The sequence below is a fragment of the Castor canadensis genome, chromosome 6 (genome assembly GCF_047511655.1).
Source record: "Castor canadensis chromosome 6, mCasCan1.hap1v2, whole genome shotgun sequence".
In the NCBI taxonomy this organism is placed as follows: Eukaryota; Metazoa; Chordata; class Mammalia; order Rodentia; family Castoridae; genus Castor; species Castor canadensis.
In genome coordinates, this window is record NC_133391.1 from 81,725,416 (window position 1) to 81,743,249 (window position 17,834).

At 40.3% G+C, this 17,834-nt stretch overlaps 1 protein-coding gene, 1 long non-coding RNA gene and 1 other non-coding gene across 7 annotated transcripts in view; 1 reads left to right on the forward strand and 2 right to left on the reverse strand.

The window, feature by feature from the left end:
• Positions 1-5,431, forward strand: part of Epb41l4a (erythrocyte membrane protein band 4.1 like 4A) — a 204,919-nt gene extending 199,488 nt beyond the window's left edge. For 2 of the 3 annotated variants that reach the window (XM_020186298.2, XM_020186300.2), the window contains 3 exons: positions 193-303; positions 817-898; positions 4,717-5,431. In XM_020186298.2, the coding sequence (XP_020041887.1) occupies positions 193-303; positions 817-898; positions 4,717-4,845 (322 nt within the window). In that variant the 3' untranslated portion in view covers positions 4,846-5,431. The remainder of the gene's footprint in view (positions 1-192; positions 304-816; positions 899-4,716) is intronic. The other variant, XM_020186299.2, reaches the window with a different exon arrangement.
• Positions 209-8,249, reverse strand: LOC109700945 (uncharacterized). Of its 3 annotated transcripts, XR_012449062.1 has the most exons (5): positions 7,791-8,245; positions 7,324-7,383; positions 6,625-6,937; positions 6,170-6,332; positions 5,254-5,389 (listed from the first exon to the last, which is right to left on the reverse strand). It is a non-coding gene; the product is annotated as an uncharacterized lncRNA (long non-coding RNA). The 3 variants fall into 3 exon arrangements; XR_012449061.1 differs by lacking the exon at positions 5,254-5,389 and adding an exon at positions 209-373 and having other exon boundaries at positions 6,170-6,937; positions 7,791-8,249; XR_002213770.2 differs by having other exon boundaries at positions 6,170-6,937; positions 7,791-8,249.
• On the reverse strand, positions 7,478-7,610 carry LOC141424498 (small nucleolar RNA SNORA13). The gene has a single exon (XR_012449411.1). It is a non-coding gene; the product is annotated as a small nucleolar RNA SNORA13 (small nucleolar RNA).
• Positions 8,250-17,834: the final 9,585 nt, after the last annotated feature.

Here is a 17,834-nt window from a genome sequence, read left to right on the forward strand (position 1 = left end):
TTTTTCGGTTGTAAATCACTCAGGCTTTCAAAGCCCACAAGAATCAAGTTCTTCTAAAAACCAGTCTGAAAGTCATTATATTTGCAGTTTCAATATTCAAGAAAAACTCTGAATTCTCCTGTCTGGCTTTGTATGGTTGTTTCTGTGGTTTTTTGTTTTTGATTTGGTTGTTGCTTTTGGTTTCTTGCTCAGGACTCAGGGTGACCCAGTCCGCATCAGGCATTCTCATTCACCTCGGAGTTACCGCCAGTGCCGCAGGTCCCAGTGTTCAGATGGAGAGCGATCTGTTCTCTCAGAAGTGAAGTAAGTGTGCAGGTGGAGGACGCCATCAGCCTCATGGCTCCAGAACAGCTCAGTCAGTCCAGGGAGCTTTCTGCCATGATGGAAATGTTGTGTGTCTATACCATAGCCCTCTTGCAACTTAAGTTGAGTCTAGGTACTATCCTATTCATTAATTCTATTATTATTATCTTGGTGGTACAAGGGTTTGAACTCACGGTCTCATGCTTGCTAGGCAAGCTCTCTACCCCTTGAGCTGCACACCCCTAGGCCTTTTTGTTTTAGTTATTTTTTGGATAGGGTCTCATGCTTTTTTGCCCATGGCTTTATACTGTTATCTTCAGACTTATGGCCTCCCATCTAGTTGGGGTTGCAGGCACACACTACCATGCCTAATTTGTTGGTTGAGATGGAGGGGAGTCTCAGTAACTTTTTGTCTGGGCTGCCCTTGAACCTTGATCCTACTAACCTCCACTGCCTCATGGCTAGCCACTGAGCCTGGCCTATTCACTAATTCTAAGACCCACTTTCTTGCAGTTCAAAAACAGATCTTGTACCACCACTTCCTGTGACCCGTTCTTCAGATGCTCAGGGTTCCGGTGGCTCTACGGTTCATCAGGTTAGTAATAAGGAAAATTTAAGGTGTCTTACTGATGACAATCTTAAGAAGCATTTTGGGCTTTGGGGAGTTCCTTCAAATAGATAGGGCAATAAATCTTTAACTTCATTCTGAGATTCTGTATGTTACAAAGAATGTACACAAAACATGGAAGGAGGAGGGAGTGTGTGATGAAGAACCAAGGCACACATCCTGGAAGGAGTTATGGTAGGAATTAAGAGCTAGAGGTAGTGTAAGGTCTAAAATAGTCTGAAGTTTGGAGTAATGCCAAGGTTAATGAAGATTGTAAGATGATTTGGAGCCAGAATAAAGAAACAACATCTTCACTAATTAAAAAGAAAAAAAAAAACAAGGTATTTTTCAAGTCAGCGAAACAAAGAGAAGGTGTTACACTCATGAGAGGTGGGGACAGATGTTCTATTAACTGATGGGCAAACAGAAAAATTACTCAAGTTCCATTTTAGTGCTGTCCTCCTCATCAAAGGGAATTACCTTCATCCTGTAAAGGGAACAGTCCAGTGGCTAGCTGCCTTAACAAAATGAATTTAACCCTCAGATGAATTAGGTATAGCAGATGTATTTCTGCAGTTTTTGACATCATTCTTATGGTATATTTTTACTAAAGTGGAAAAAATATGGGCTGAATAAGACATTTGAATGGACTTAGAGCTAGTTAAACAACGATCACAAGAGTAAAGTTGCTGTTTATGGTGGATCAGTGTCAAGACTATTTGCAGTTTTGTGGCTTTCACTGTTTGGATCAAAGATCCCTTAGAAAAGCCAATTATAACTTCTGTCCCTGTCCCAATAAAAGTGAGTGTAAGCCCATACAGTTCTGTACATAATTTCAGGGAGTTCATGGACTACCTACAAAGCCTGACCCTGGTGGTACCCATCATATGCTGCCTTTACTTACCCTGCTTCATTTTCATCAATGACTTGAGCAAGGACCAAGCTGATTTAGTTTAGGTTCCGTAGAAACAGATTCCGAGCTGGAGGTCTATATGCAGGAAGTTAGTTGGAAAGTACTCTTAGGTATTTGTTGGGGAGTAAAAGAAGAGGGGTGCTCCAGGGAGGGGCATGACTGGGGTGAGGTGGCTCCCCAGCCAGTTTTGGGGAATTGCTCAAATTTGAGCTGTACATCAGCTGAAACTCTCAGCAGCTGTGGGGGACGAATGCCTCAGGCTAGAGCAGAGATCTGAGCAAACACAGCTTCTACAACAATCTGAATGTTATTTGATTAGGAAAATCTGGGAGGGCTATGAGGTTGTCAAAACAATGTTTAAAGTTGATAGCACTGTTTGGAATTACATTCATATTCATGACTGATGTTTAGGCTTTGTGTTCAGACTGACCTGCATCATTTGTCTCCTCATCTCTGCACACTACTCATGTGACTTTGAGCAGATTGCTTAATTTCTAAGCATCAGTTCTTTATAAAGTATAACTTACTTTTAAGGTTATTGTGATGATTAGTAAGTACTGTTATACTTTACCTTTCAGAGCTTTCTTTTTTGGGTCTTATAAATATAAGTTGATTTCAGTACAAACAGGCATTTTATTTTATTGTAGTTTTGTTTTTCCAACTACTCCAAACCAGTACTGAGAAATCTCAGAAGATGCAAATTATGCACAACAGAAGTTGAAAGAATAGCTGTCACTTTGCTGTGCATAACAACTCATGTACATCTTCTCATCAGTGTTAGTAATGCCAAGCCTGCCTGTGGAACACATTTGATTTCAAATTTAACTACCCAGTGAACACATCTAGGGAGTGATAAGCACTGAGCAGTCAGCAGACTATGGCACGTGAACCAAATCTAGTCTGAGTTTTTGTACAGCCCAGGACTAAGAACAAAGGGTTTTGTTTTTTTAAATAGTAATATATGATGGAGATAGGGTGTAGTTTACAATCAAGCCCTTTACAAAATAAATTTGTTGGTCCTGGCCTACCCATATCAAGGAGGCAAAACAATGAAAAATTAGGCATTTGAAGCAATAAAGTTCTGAATTAGAGAATCAACAGGGTGACCTCACTTTAGATAAGACAGAATAGTCAGAGGCCACCTCCAAAAGTGGCTTTTTGAAGCTGAGACCTGGCAGGTCAGGAGCCAGCCATGCAAGCAGATGGAAGGCTGATGTAAGCAAAGGGAAGAGCATGGGGGAAATGTTGACACTGGAAAGGGACTGAGTATATGAGGAGCCACAGAGCAGTGAGGGGGTAGGACAGGTAACAGAGGGCCTTCCTAAAATGCCAGAGGGAAAGGGTTTGGATTTACTGTTTTATTCTAAGTGCCAAAGAGGAAGCCATTAATCTGGCTGCCATGTGGAGAAGGGGCTGCAGTGACCAGTGGAAGCAGGAGGTTTGCATTGCCCAAGTTCCTGCATGATGCCAGAGTTCTGGTTGTGGATGCCCTATACCTTACCGCACCTTGAAATGCAGGCCAGCAAGAATGGGGTGGATTTGGGGCTAGATTCACTATCTTATTTCTTCAAGGTCTGTAGACAGAGGAGACACTCATTCCCAAACTGGCAAGGCAGTGTTTATTTTAGGCCACTTCCTAGCTTTACTGATGATTCTTCAGATATATTCACTTTTCCCCTCTCACATGCACTATTATCCTTCTTCCACAACCTTTGCTATTTATGAATCATCCATTTCAAATAGATTCATACTCCCCATGCTTAGCATTATTCCATTAGTGCTTTGTCAGCCAGAACAAATCAAGCCATTCATAGAAACATGTGAAACATAACTACCTTTAAAAGGGTAATTTGTTTTTAGCCCAATTGAAACTCAAAACCAACAGAAATCTAGTCAGGTGTTGGTGGCTCACACCTGTAAATCCTAGCTACTTAGGAGGCAGCGATCAGGAGGATCTTGGTTTGAAACCAGCTGGGGCAAATAGTTCCTGGGAGTCTATTTTGAAAAACCCATTGTGGAAAAAGGGTGGTGGAGTGGCTAAGTGGGAAGAACACCTGCTTAGCAAGCAGGAGTCCCCAAGTTCAAACTCCAGTGCTGCCAACTAACAGTAACAAAAAAGGTAGTAATAACATCGGGACAGTATAGCCCTCTTGATGTGATGGGGAAGGAAACATGCTTCTCAGCCTGATCTACAGACAGGAGGTAAGGGCAGGAACATTCAGCAGAGGATGCTGTTTTGAGATTGCTTTAGTAGCATTCTCAGGGTCTCTACCTATGGTCATGGGTTATGTACAGGTCTCAATTTCAGAACTCCTGGGTGACGCCCAGGCTCTGGTCTCTTAAGTCATCCTGTTTCTCTATGATGGAGCACTTGTACTGGAATTTTGAGCCTCCCCACCTCAACTGACAACCTCTAGTACCAAGTAACAGGGACCCCCCTAAGCCATTGTACTGAGATAGTTTCATCCTGTGACTACTGAAATTATCCAGGAAAATTATAAACTACTTCAAACTCTATTCATCTCTCTACCCTGCTTAGAAATGTAGGAAGACTTGAGAGCCTGGTTAAAGAAATTATCTGCCCAAAAATGACTTACTTGCATGAATTATCCCTAAATTTCATGAAACTGATATACACCGCTGTCAGACTGACTTTACATATTTAAGATTAAACACATCTTTGCCTATTTTGCACGAATTAATATTTAGAGGGAAAATTTATTGAACAGATACTGGCATAATGAAACAGAGTAATTATAACTTGGTGCTATAAATTTAAAAGAACCTTAATAATTTGTTCTTTTGGTTTTACCTGAGACAGGGTCTTTATTTTTTAAAACCACTTGACTCTGCTGTATTTTTTTCTTGTTTTTCAAATATTACTTCCTTTTAGAAAAGAAATGGGTCTAAAGACAGCCTGATTGAAGAAAAATCTCAGATATCACCAAGCAGTCTGGCTGGAAAGCACACAGCAAAAACAATAAAAACTATCCAAGCTGCCCGCCACAAGATAGAGACTTGATCCTGGTGAAGGGCCAGAGGCAGGAGTGGGGCATGTGTACCACTGGTACTTCTGAAACTGTGAATTAGATTACTTAAATATTTTGGGCCTGTTACATGTCTCTTCAGCACAAGAAAATAAGCATTTTTGCTTATTTAGCTTACTTGTGCTAAAGGGCCTTTCAACTGGAAGGACAGTAATCTTACAAAAACCCACCTGATACCATTCTCTGTTCTGAAACTGGAGTGCACCCACCCAACTCCAAGTCTTCTCTGCCCACCAAAACCAAGACCAGATGCTTCTGATCAGAGTTCTGGAATCCTGGCCTGCAGCTGGCTTGCTGTGCAATAGTACACCAAGGGGGAGGAAAGAGTTCCTTCCAACACTGGGTGATTTTCAGCTGGTGCTAAGGTGTTCCAGGGCTGAGGCATCAGACTAGGTATTTTTATTTCAAGTTCTTTGTAATATTGTATGATGGAGCATTAAGTTCCACTGGTTATTTACAAATGATGTTAAAAAAACTGTTTTTAAGTGTTGCTTTTGACTTCTAGTGTCCTTGTGTTTTCTGAAAAAAAAAAAAAAAAAAAAAAAAAAAGAAAAAGAAAAATGGCTATGTGTGGATTTTAGCTGTCCTACTCTGGCCAGTATCTCACCTGTTTCCCCAGTGACCTGTTTGGATTTTTCCTCTTTGTGTCTGACTTTTAAACCTACAGGGAAAATACTTAAGGCAGTCCTCCCCTCAATTGCCATTACCCCTAATTTTCTAGTTGTCTAGGAGATTCCCATGCTTCAGATTCCATCTCTCCTAATTCAGCCTCTTTTAGCCATTATCTCAGCCACATGGTAGCAACCCAGTTTTTTATAACCACTGATTCCTCTCTAGCTGGCTTTTTTCCACTGTCAGTTAAACTTTTGGAAAGGAGTTTTAGTGTCCTCAGCTCTTCCCTGCCTCAGTGCAATCCAATTTTGTTTCTACAATTTGACCATCCTTTGCAGCTCATGCTGTTGCTGGAGTCATCAAACCTCAGACCTAGGACTTCTCTACCCCACATCTCATTTATACCCACAGCCTTAACTCTGTAGTTTAGACTACAGTAGTGTTCTACCAAGAGACAACTTAGATTTCTCGAAGGCTACAAGTAAATGCTACCCCCCTCCCCCACTGGACTTAGGGCCACAACGGACACCCCCACTAACTCTTGTTGGCTTTGTCCTTATTTTAGCAACACTGGTCCAAGCTAGTCATTCTGCCTATAGGCCCACCTGCTCTAAACTGTCTTCTAGATTTCTATTTCTTGCTTTAAAATAAAGCCCAAGCCTTAAGTGGTCTGGTGTCTTAACCTACCTCCGCAGCCCCATCTTCTGACACTCCCAGCTCCTACAGCAACATGGAGCCTCACCTCCAAACCAGAGCACCGAAGAGGGAAAGCAGCCAGTTATTAGAGAAGCAGACTTGGAGTTTTCTTTTTCTAGCCCAAGGTTTCTCTGCAAGTTCCTTCCCAATTTGTCTTGGGAAAAAAAAAAGACACCTACCTTTAGTCTCAACTTTGCTTTCTCAGGTTTCCCTGACTTGGTCAAATCCTATCATGAGATTCATCTTACAAAGGAAGCTTTAACTCTGTGATGCTTGCTTCCAGAACTGTGTTTTGCTTATAAATGTGTTCCCAGCTCCTAGTACATTGCTTTAAATAAAATTTTCTGGATACTCAAATACACTACTTATTCTTTCCTGCTTCTGAGAAGATATGCCAACCTTGAGTGCACACACAAAAAAAGTACAAAGAATGCTTTAAAGCACACCTATGATCCAGCTAGGTTCGTTCTGTGATGTATGAGTGCATAGCCGAAAAGCCTTGCCAGCAGCTGTCATAAGGTACCTAGTGACCATGAGAGCACTGACTATTAATTTTAGCTGAGATTTCACATAAATTTGGAGTTGTTTCTAATAGACACTCAAAACGTAAGTCTCAAAGGAGCACACTGAAACATTTATTCCTGTCCTGTCTTAAACATATATTCAGGGACCCTCCAAAGACAAAGTACTCTTCAGGCTTCAGGAAATCTTAAGTGATCCAAGCATCTTTTGAAGATCAAAATCCTCATCAAGAACATCCTAAAAATAAAAGATAAAAACAGTCAATATGAAACAAATATTTACCAGTGTCACTTCTAAGCTTGCAATAGAATATCCTCATATTACATTACTGACAGTCACACCACTTCTGGATTCAACTATAAATGCCAATGTACATTTGGCAAATTTTGTCTTTTACATTTAGCTTCTACACATAGAAATAAATATACAGGGGCAGAAAGCCACAACTATCAATATTTACTAGTTCTCTCCAGTATCACCTACTTAGGGGGCAACAGGTTATCCCTCAATTTGATGTTACTTCACACACAGAAGTATTAATGCTAACGGGCCATTAACAAATGCTTAAGTCATCCCAATTTCCAAGATAATATTCCCATACAACTTCCTTATCACCTTATTACCTTTGAGCTTCCACGTGGTGCTCAGACAGTAGTAGTCAGCTTCCAGCACCCATCCTCAACCTACACAAAAATTAGTTGAAACTGGTTAAAGCCATACACTCAACGTTGGCAGACTCCAAGATTACTTATGTACACAAATTAGTACAAATGCGTGAAATGTTGCTTATGCAGGTCCTACACCAAAGATACCAAATTTAAGGGGAGGAAAAGACTGCAAAGCATTTATTTACGCCTTTTTTGACACCACATTCACTAGTTTCCAAAAGTGAACGGGCAACACAAAGGCTACATAAAAACTGCCCACGGTCTCTCCACGCCCTAAGGCTGACTGGCTCAGTGCAGTTGTTGAAAGGGAACTAATCCCAGCTCTTGATTTCCTCTTAGGATTCAAAACCAGCCTTGTCTTTTAAACAAATGCATAGAATTCTTTAAACCACGAGGCACCATGCACAACCATGAAAGCTTACCCACGGCTGGAGACCGCATTCGGTTCCCGCAGCTCCGCACGTGGAAACGGCTGCAATCGCGCGCGTCTCCAGCGGCCCTTAGCGTCTGTCTTCACACCGCGGTGGGGCGGGCGGAGAGGCTGTGACACCGGGGCCTGTCCTGCTCACAGGACAAACATATCCGCTGGTATTTAAGGATCCCTAACCATCAATAAAAGCAAATCCACTTCGTCTCCCATTTCCCGGGAAGGCATTACAGGCCAAAGGCCGCCTCGGGGAGCGAGGCCGGGCTTGGGCCGCTGCCCTCCGCATTCACAGCAGTTGCCGGGGCGCATCGCTAGGCCCCGGGCGGTCGCGTTCTCCTGCCTCGGGTGCCCGTGGTGGAAGAGCCCCCGGCGCGGGTCGCCCGCCATGCAGGAGACGCCTGCAAAACCACCCAGGCGCAGCGTGGGGAGAAAGGCCAAGCCGCCGTCCCACAATGCTTTTCTACGAGCGGAAGAACCCACTGTCTGAGGGGCGCGGGGAGGGCGGACTGTACCATCGCCTCCGCACTCTCGCTTGCCGCTGTGTGGCCGGAGGCGGAAGCGCTCAGCTAGATAGTAAGGCGCGCAAGGCTCGCGGAGTCCCCTTCGCGGTTGTGTAACCAGCGATTTCTGCAGAGGAGTCTTTTTTTTAAAAAAACAAAAATCTGTGTGACTCTCCAACACTTCTCCTCCTAGGGTCAATAGCATATGGTCAGTGCTGATAGTGGGAGCAGGTCAAACGACCTCAGACTCAGTGTTTTGGGACTTTCTCCAGTAGAGAAGAGTAAGGTCATTCATTAAAAAAAAAAAAAAAAAAAAAAAATAAGAAGAAGAAGAAAAAAGAAAGCAAAAAATGAGATCTGTTAAAATTATTCCAGGAATTGGGCGAGAAGGGATAAAGGAGAAAGATGGAGCGGATGAATTCAATTATGGTATATTGTAAGAAGTTTTGCAAATGTCACAATGTACCCCCAAGTACAAAAATAATTAAAAAATAAAAATACTTAATAAAAAATTATTGAAAACTTACAATGCTCCAGGCTGTGTCCTAAATGCCCAGGAGTCGGTGTAAATTACCGGTCTTACCTTCTGGTTTGACAAAACTAGCAAATGGATAGTGTAATTTCACACAGCTGTTAATACGCAAGAAGAATCCAAAAGAGGGTAACACGGTGGAGCAGCATTGTCCAATAGAAACACTGCACTTGATCATAACCAAAGGCTGAAAAGCATTCGTCCAATAGAAATACACTGAGGACCAGGATTGTAATTTGCTACATTATAAAACATACAAACGGGTTAAAGTGGTTTTAGTAATAACCCAACCAACATATGCTGCATATTATTCTAACATGTAACCAACATAAAGTTATTGATAAGATGCTTTGCATTTTTAAATTCCTTCTAAACCTTTGATGAACATCTTATACTCCCAGCATATTTCAATTCAGACTAAGCTCATTTCAAGTGCTTGGTAGCAGATGGGGGCTAGAGAAAGAAAGTGTGGAGGTGAACTTTGAGTGAAGTGTGTGCAGATGTTCATGCAAGATCTGCAGACAGCAAGCTGTGGTCAGTTGGCTGAAGCGGAGAGAGGAGTGTGGTGATAACATGCATTAAGGGGACAGAAGCACTTCATGTAGAGTGGCAAGGATTTCAGACTTTATGCTGAAATTTTAGAGTTAATTATGGACACAGAGATAATGCTGATGTTGTTTGTTGCCTTTTTTTCTGATAACCACAATTCTTTGAAGACAGGAAAGGTAGTAAGACAAGCTGCATAGTAACAACAAGATCTACTTGTCCCTATGAATCCTGTGAGAGTCTCATCCAAGACCAGAGTCATGGCACCTTTGTTTCTTCGAAACATACTGTTGTTTGAAAAAGAAAAAGAGAGTGAGAAAGAAAGAAAAGGAAAAAAAAATCTCTCAACTCATGTTGCATACGTTAAGTACTTACAACTTCTTACATGTCACTCATCCCTCAACAGGTGGTTTGAAAAAATGGGACTACATGAAATTTAAAAGCTTCTGCACAACAAAATAAATGGCCACCAGATTAAAGAGGCTGTCCACAGAAAGGGAGAAAATCTTTTCCAGCTATACATCTGACAACGGATTAATAACCAGAATATACAGGAAGCTCAAAAAAATAAACTTTTATCAATGTCACATTGTACCCCTAGTACAACAATAATTAAAAAGAACGAAAAAGAAATTATAGGCCCACAGTCTGGTGGATGTTATGCAAGAACTAGTCTGGAGGATAAGAACATAAACTTGGGGCAATGACTGTATAGAAGAAATAAAGGTGTAATGATCAAAAGAAGGTAAATAACTCCAGACCTGCTTTAGGAGGTCACGGTAACATCTAGGACAAGAGAAAGGTTGGATATGGAAAACACCCCTTGCCACAGGACTGTCATCAGGGATTCTAACAAGCTTTATAGTCTTGCCTTCTTGCTAGAGAAAGTCAGGGTGAGGAAAAGTCCTTGGGCTGCTGCAGCCAGCAGGTCTAGGTTGACATCTACCTCTGACACTTGCTGCCTGGGCCAATGACAACCACACTGAGCCCGAATTTCCCCATTTACAGGAAATATATATAATCATGTACTACAGAGGTTAGCTTAAAGAATGAAGAAAGCTGTGTGGAGTCGTCCAGAGCTGTGCCCAGTGCATAGTGACATTGTAAGTGACACAAATGAGCTAGAGTCTCGCTTGCTGCACTCTGAGCATGGAACCTTCTTGGATGAAGTTCTTAAGGAAGGCAGAGGGGATGCAACTGCTCTTTCAATGACTTTTGATTTTTGCTCCTTATTTTGCGCTGTACTCTTTTCTTCTCTATTTTTCTTCCCTAAACTTGGACAGTACAAGAGTAGAGGTAAAGCATTTGTTCCCATCTGAGATTAGTGCTGGGCTCAGGAAATCAATTCTAATTCTGCATTTTCCTGTCTGCCTCAACTCACATATTCAGTAATTCAGTCCAGCTGAGGAGAAAGGACATGAGAGGAAGGCAGGGGACGTCTTGCCTGGTGTTAGTCTTTCCATACTGTCTTAGTCATTATTACCATCATGCCTTTTTAATGCCCCTCAGACCAAAAGAATCATATGAATAATGTGTAAAAAGTACATAGAGGAAAACTTTCTCTTTACTGAGAGCATTTGATTTTAAAATATGGAGACTCCTCAAAAAACTAAAAATAGAACTGCCATATGATCCAGCAATATCACTCCTAGGATTACACCTGAAGGAATGTGAGTCAGGACACAGAAGAGACACTTGCACACCGACGTTTATCACAGCACTGTTCGCAATAGCCAAGCTGTGGAAATAGCCCAGATGCCCCACCACTGATGAATGGAGTATATATATAAGAAAATTTTATATATATAAAAAATATATGTTTATATATAAAATCTTTATGTATATAATATCTATATATACTTCTATATCTCTATATTATATATAAAATATATTTTTCTTTTATATATTATATATAAATTATATATAAAATTATATATATTTTATGTTATGTATGAGTTTTATTTATATGTGAGTTTTATTCAGCCATAAGGAAGAATGAAACCATATGGTTTGATGGTAAATGGATGCAATTGGAGGACATGATGTTAAGTAAGTCAGACTTAGAAAGACAAATGTTGCATGTTTTCTCTCATATGTGGGAGACAGACACAATACAAATATAATCAATATTATGAAAAACAGGATATGCTAATGTTGGGTCTGGAGACCTAAGGCAGATGAGTAAGCATCCCATCCCCCATGGAGAGCACTATGATTCCTGCATCCTGAGGAGTTAAAGGCCTCATTCCTGCACCCTGAGAAGAAGTTATAAATCTGCATTCCTGCACTCTGAGCACAAGATACAGGGTCTCATAAATCTGCCATGGGGCTGATAAACAAAATGCTCTCAAGGTTGTTACCCCCTCTCCCCCCAATAAGGGGCAAACAGACCAGCTCATTTCAGAAAGCCCACATGCAAATACATGGCCAATAGAAAAAAACCCACCTAACTCAGAGCTGAGATGCCTATAAAAGCCCCCACCCTCACCCGTGCAGTGAGCTACCAGTTTCCGGGCTCCACTGCACTGCTGTAGCTGTAGCCTTTCCTTTCTCTCTAATAAATCCTACCTCATACACCAGCTTTGGCTCACAAGCTGCCTCACGAGCCAGTTCTGTGGCCTATGAAGGCAAGGACCCTCGACGCCAGCACGTAACACTAAGGAGAGGACTAATGGGAAAAAGAAGGCAAAAGAAGGAAGATAAGAAGTGAATATGGTGGATGTACTTTCTATGCAAGAATGAATATAGAGTTTTAAACCTGTTGAAATCACCATAAGAAGGGGACTAAGATAGAAAGGAGAAAAATAGAGCTGGGTGCTGGTGGCTCATGCCTATAATCCTGGCTGTTCAGGGGCAGAGATCAGGAGGATCACAGTTCTGAGGCACGCTGGTAACAAGGAAGGCTCAGTAGGTCCTGTCTGGAGCTTGATACCAGTGGGAAGGGGGGAGGATATAAGAAAAAGGTGAAAGAGGCTGAATATAGTGGAAATATTAACTACTCATATATGAAAATTGAAAAATGAGACCTGTTGAAATTATTCTAGGAATGGGGGGAGGAAGAGATAAAGGAGAATGTCACAATGTACCCCCAGTATGACAATAATAAAAATAGGTCACATATTTTTGAGTGTAAAAATATGAAAATACTGAAGAATTGCTGCTTACTCAAGAACTATAATGCACACACAATACTCCCAAGGTAGAAACAAAGTATTTAGAAGCAGCAATTATGTAATTCAAGCAGAAGAAAAAAGCTAATTATCCTAAAGCCCTGAGTACTTTGTAAACAATTTTTAAAATTCATTTATTCACATGTGCACATTGTTTGGGTCATTTCTCCCCCCGACCCCCCACACCCCTCACTTCCAGGCAGAACCTGTTCTGCCCTTATCACTAATTTTGTTGAAGAGAAGACATAAGCATAATAAGAAAGACAAAGCGTTTTTGCTAGTTGAGTTAAGCACAGCTATACAGAGAGATTCCTAGCATTGCTTCCATGTACAAATGTGTTACAACCCAAGTTGATTCATCTCTAACTGATCTTTACACTGGTTCCTGATCCCCTTCTCATGTTGACTTCTGTCGCTTTCAGGTTTCTGTATAAGTTCCTCTGGAGTGGGGACATCAAAGCTTTCATGTTTTGGGTTTTCTACCTATCTCCATACCTCCTGTATGTGCTCTCTCCTTGTCATGTGATCCACGTCCAACCACATTGCTGTATTTGCCCTAGATCTACAGTCTGAATAACGAGGGAGAACATACGATTTTTGGTCTTCTGAGCCTGGATAACCTCACTCAGAAAGATGTTCTCCAGTTCTATCCATTTACTTGCGAATGATCAGATTTCATTTTCCATGGCTAAGTAAAATTCCACTGTGTATAAATACCACATTTTCTTAATCCATTTGTTAGTAGTGGGGCATCTTGGCTGTTTCCATAACTTGGCTATTGTGAATAGCACTGCAATAAACATGGGTGTGCAGGTGCCTCTGGAGTAACCTGTGTTGCATTCCTTTGGGTATATCCCCAGGAGTGGTATTGCTGGATCATATGGCAGATCTATGTTTAGATTTTTAAGAAGCTTCCAAATTTTTTTCCAGAGTGGTTGCACCAGCTTGCATTCCCACCAGCAGTGTATGAGAGTTCTTTTCCCCACATCCTCACCAACACCTGTTCTTGGTGGTGTTTTTGATAATGGCTATTCTAACAGGGGTGAGGTGGAATCTTAGTGTGGTTTTGATTTGCATTTCCTTTATGCTAGAGATGGTGAACATTTTTTCATGTGTTTTTTGGCCATTTCAGTTTCTTCTTTTGAGAAAGTTCTGTTTTTTCACCATTAAGTATGATGTTGACTGTAGGTTTGTCATATATAGCCTTTACAATGTTGAGGTACTTTCCTTCTAATCCTAGTTTTCTTAGAGCTTTTATCATGAAGTGGTGTTGGAGCTTTTCAAAGGCTTTTACTGCATCTATTGAGATATCAAGTGGTTTTTGTTTTTGCTTCTATTAGTGCACTGTATTATATTTATAGATTTGCATATGTTGAACCACCCCTGCATTCCTGGGATGAAGCCTACTTGGTCGTGGTGAATGATCTTTTTGATGTGTTGTTGGATTCATTTGCCATTATTTTATTGGATTTTTGCATCAATGTTCATTAAGGAAATTGGCTTATAGTTCTCCTTTTTGGAGGTGTCTTTGGTTTTGGGATGAGAGTAGAGTAATATTGGTTTCATAAAATGAGTCAGGCAGTGTTCCTTCCCTTTTTATTTCATGGAACAGTTTAAGGAGTGTTGGTATCAGTTCTTCTTTAAAGGTCTGATAGAATTCAGCAGAGAATCTATCAGGTCCTGGACTTTTCTTTTTTGGGAGACTCTTGATTGCTGCTTCAATTTCATTTTGTGTTATAGATCTATTCAGGTGATTAATGTCCTCTTGGTTCAGTTTTGTATGATCATAAGTATCTAGAAATCTGTCCGTTTTTTCAAGATTTTCAAATTTATTAGAATATAGGTTCTCAAATTAGTCTCTGATGATTTCCTAGATTTCCATGGTGTTTGTTGTTATCTCCCCTTTTGCATTTCTGATTTTACTGATTTGGGTTTTTTTTGTCTCCTCATTTTAGTCAGGTTTGCCAAGGGTCTGATAATCTTATTTATTTTTTCAAAGAACCAGCTTTTTTTGTTTCATTGATTCTTTGTATGTTTTTTTTTGTTGTTGTTTCTGTTTCATTGATTTCAGCCCTTATTTGCTTGTTCTTATTTTTCCAGGAGTTGGAGATGTAGCATTAGGTCATTGATTTGAGATCTTTCTGACCTTTTAATATATGCACTCATGGCTATAAACTTTCCTCTCAGGACTGCCTTTGCTGTGACCCATAGGTACTGGTAGGTCATGTTTTCATGTTCATTAACTTACAGGAACCTTTTAATTTCCTCTTTTATTTCACCAATGACCCATTGATCGTTGAGCAATGTGTTGTTCAGCTTCCAATTGTTTGCATGTTTTTTACTGTTGTTTTTGTTGTTGATTTCTAGTTTTAATGCATTGTGATCAGATAGAATGCACGGTATTATTTCTGTTTTTTTATATATGCTGAGGCTTGCTTTGTGCTCTAAGATTATGATCAGTTTTGGAGAAGGTTCTGGGAGCTGCTGAGAAGAATGTATACTGTGCAGCAGTTGGATGAAATATTCTGTAGACATCAGCTAGGTCCATTTGATCTATGATGTGATTTAGTTCTAGAATTTCTTTATTGATTGTTTTTTGGATGACCTATATATTGGTGATGGGAAGTATTAAAGTCCCCCACTACCACTCTGTTGGAATCTATATACATTTTTATATCCTTCACAGTATGTTTGATGAAATTGGGTGCATTGATGTTGGGTGCATATAGGTTGATAATTGTTATTTCCTTTTGGTGTATTTCCCCTTTTATTAGTGTGGCGTGTCCTTCTTTATTTCGTTTGATCAATGTAAGTTTGATGTCTACTTTGTACGAGGTAAGTATTGCTACCCCTGCCTGTTTTTGGGGGCCATTGGCTTGGTAAATTTTCTTCCAGCCTTTCACCCTCAGCCAATGCTTGTTTCTATTGATGAGGTGGGTCTCCTGTAGGCAGCAGATTGTTGGATCTTCCTTTTTAATCCATTTTGCCAATTGATGTCTTTTGATGGGGGAATTTAGTCTGTTAACATTTAGTGTTAGTATTGATAGATATGTGGTGATTCCTGTCATTTAGTTGTCTTTGTTTGTTTAAGGGTTTGATTGTGTGCAGCTGAATCAATATTGCCCTCTACTTTTTTGCCTTTTCTTCTCCTGTGATTTGGTACTGCCTGTCCTTTCATGGTTTTGTTTGCTTTCACTTTCTGTGTGCAGAATTCCTTGAAGAATCTTTTGTAGTGGTGGCTTGGTGGTCATGTATTGTTTTATTTTCTGCTTATCATGGAAGACTTTTATTGCTCCATCTATTGTGAATGATAGTTTTGCTGAGTAGAGTATCCTAGATTGAAGTTATTTTCATTCAGTGCTAAGAAGACCTCACTCCATGCTCTTCTTGCTTTTAAGGTTTCTGTTGAGAAGTCTGCTGTGATTTTGATGGTTTTACCTTTGTATGTTATTTGTTTTTTCTCTCTTACAGCCTTCAATATTTTTTCTCTATTCTCTGTATTTGTTGTTTTAATGATAATATGTCATGGGGTAGTTCTATTTTGGTCAAGTCTGTTTGGTGTCCTGGAGGGTTCCTGTACCTGAATGGGCATAGTTTTCTCTAGATTTGGGAAATTTTCTGTTATTATTTTATTGAATGTATTATGAATTCCTTTTGCTTGCACCTCTTCTCTTCAATGCCCATGATTCTCAGGTTTGGTCTTTTGATGGAGTTGGTGAGTTCTTGCATATTCCTTTCATAGGTCTTGAGTTGTCTGCCTAATAGTTCTTCAGTTTTTCCTTTAATTTCCATTTCATTTTTAAGTTCTGAGATTCTGTCTTCTGCTTGTTCTAGTCTGCTGGAGTGGCCTTTCATTTTGTTTTGTATTTCTGTTTCATTCTTTTTTCTGAGGTTTTCCACATCATGGGTCACTTCCTCTTTAATATTGTCAATTTTCATCCTTAATTCATCTATCTCTCTGTTTATGGTGTTCTCTGTTTCACTTTGGTGGTTATTTAGGATTCCTATGAGTTCATTTATTTGTTTTTGTGTTTTCTCATATTCTTTATTTTTGTTGTCTTGGAATTTCTTGAGTGCCTCCTGTAGGTTTTGGTTGACCATGTCTAGTAATATCTCTATGAAGTTCTCATTGATTCCTTGCAAAATTTCTTCTTTCAGGGTATTCTTGTGGTCTTTGTTGGGTTCCTTGGTGTAGTTTATCTTTGTTTTGTTGGAGTATGGATCTGGGTATCTGTTTTCTTCCTTTCCCTCTGAATCCTGTACCAATTTATTTTTGGGGGGAGAATGGTTTCCATCCCTTTTTCATCTTCCCATCATTCCAGTTGGTACTGTTGTGTAATTTAGTATTAGCTAACTTACAATAGTAAAACTGACAAAACTTACAATAGTAAAACTAACCAAAACCAAAGAAATCAACAGGGAGAGTTCGTGGACAATCAAACAATGAACAAGATAAACAAACACTTAAAGAAAAGAAAAGAAAAAAAAATTCCTGGTTCAGGAGCAGTAGAATTTCAGTCTTAGTAGTTCTAGTGTTACTCCTTTAGCATCCAGTCCTGTTTGTCTGCATCTCCTAGGCAGGTTGGAGCTGGCATCTGGCAGTGCTAGAGCCCTCCTGTTTTCTCGGTGTAATGTGGCATGGAGAAGCTTTTTACGGGCTGGGGGTTCAGGGTTTTGGAGTTTTGTTTCTTCTTCTTTTTTTTTTTTTTTTTTGCCAAGTGTGGCTCCAGCAGGAAAGTATTCTGTTTGGTCTGCTGAAGGTCTCCCAAACATGTTTGGAGCTGGTGGCCAGTTTGCCTGTTCTTTCAGTGTATCATGGTGTGGAGAAGACTTCCATGGGCTAGGGGTTCAGGGTGTTGAAGGTTCAGCTCTCCCTGGTACTTTACCTCAGCCAACCATGTCTTCAGCGTCTCAGCAAGTTCCCTCTGTAAACAATGTTCAATGAAGAATATGCACCTATGGAAATGTTGCGTTGAAATTCCTTACTACAATTTAATATGCCAATTTAAAAACAGGAATGTCCAATGGAGATTTGGGTGTGGAGGAGCACAAGTGTCTCCAGAGCACTTGAGAGGCTGAGGCAGGAGGATCTTGAGTTTGAGGCCAGCCTGGGCTACATAGCAAGGCCCTGTCTCAAAAACAAAACACAACAAAACAACAGAAAATGTTCAGTGGGATATGAAGCTTACTTTGAGTCAAGGTGATAGGATTGTGTTTTCAGACCCATAATAGCAGAAGATATCAGAGGGCATTATAACATTGTGTAAGTAGTTCAAATTAGCCATTTTATA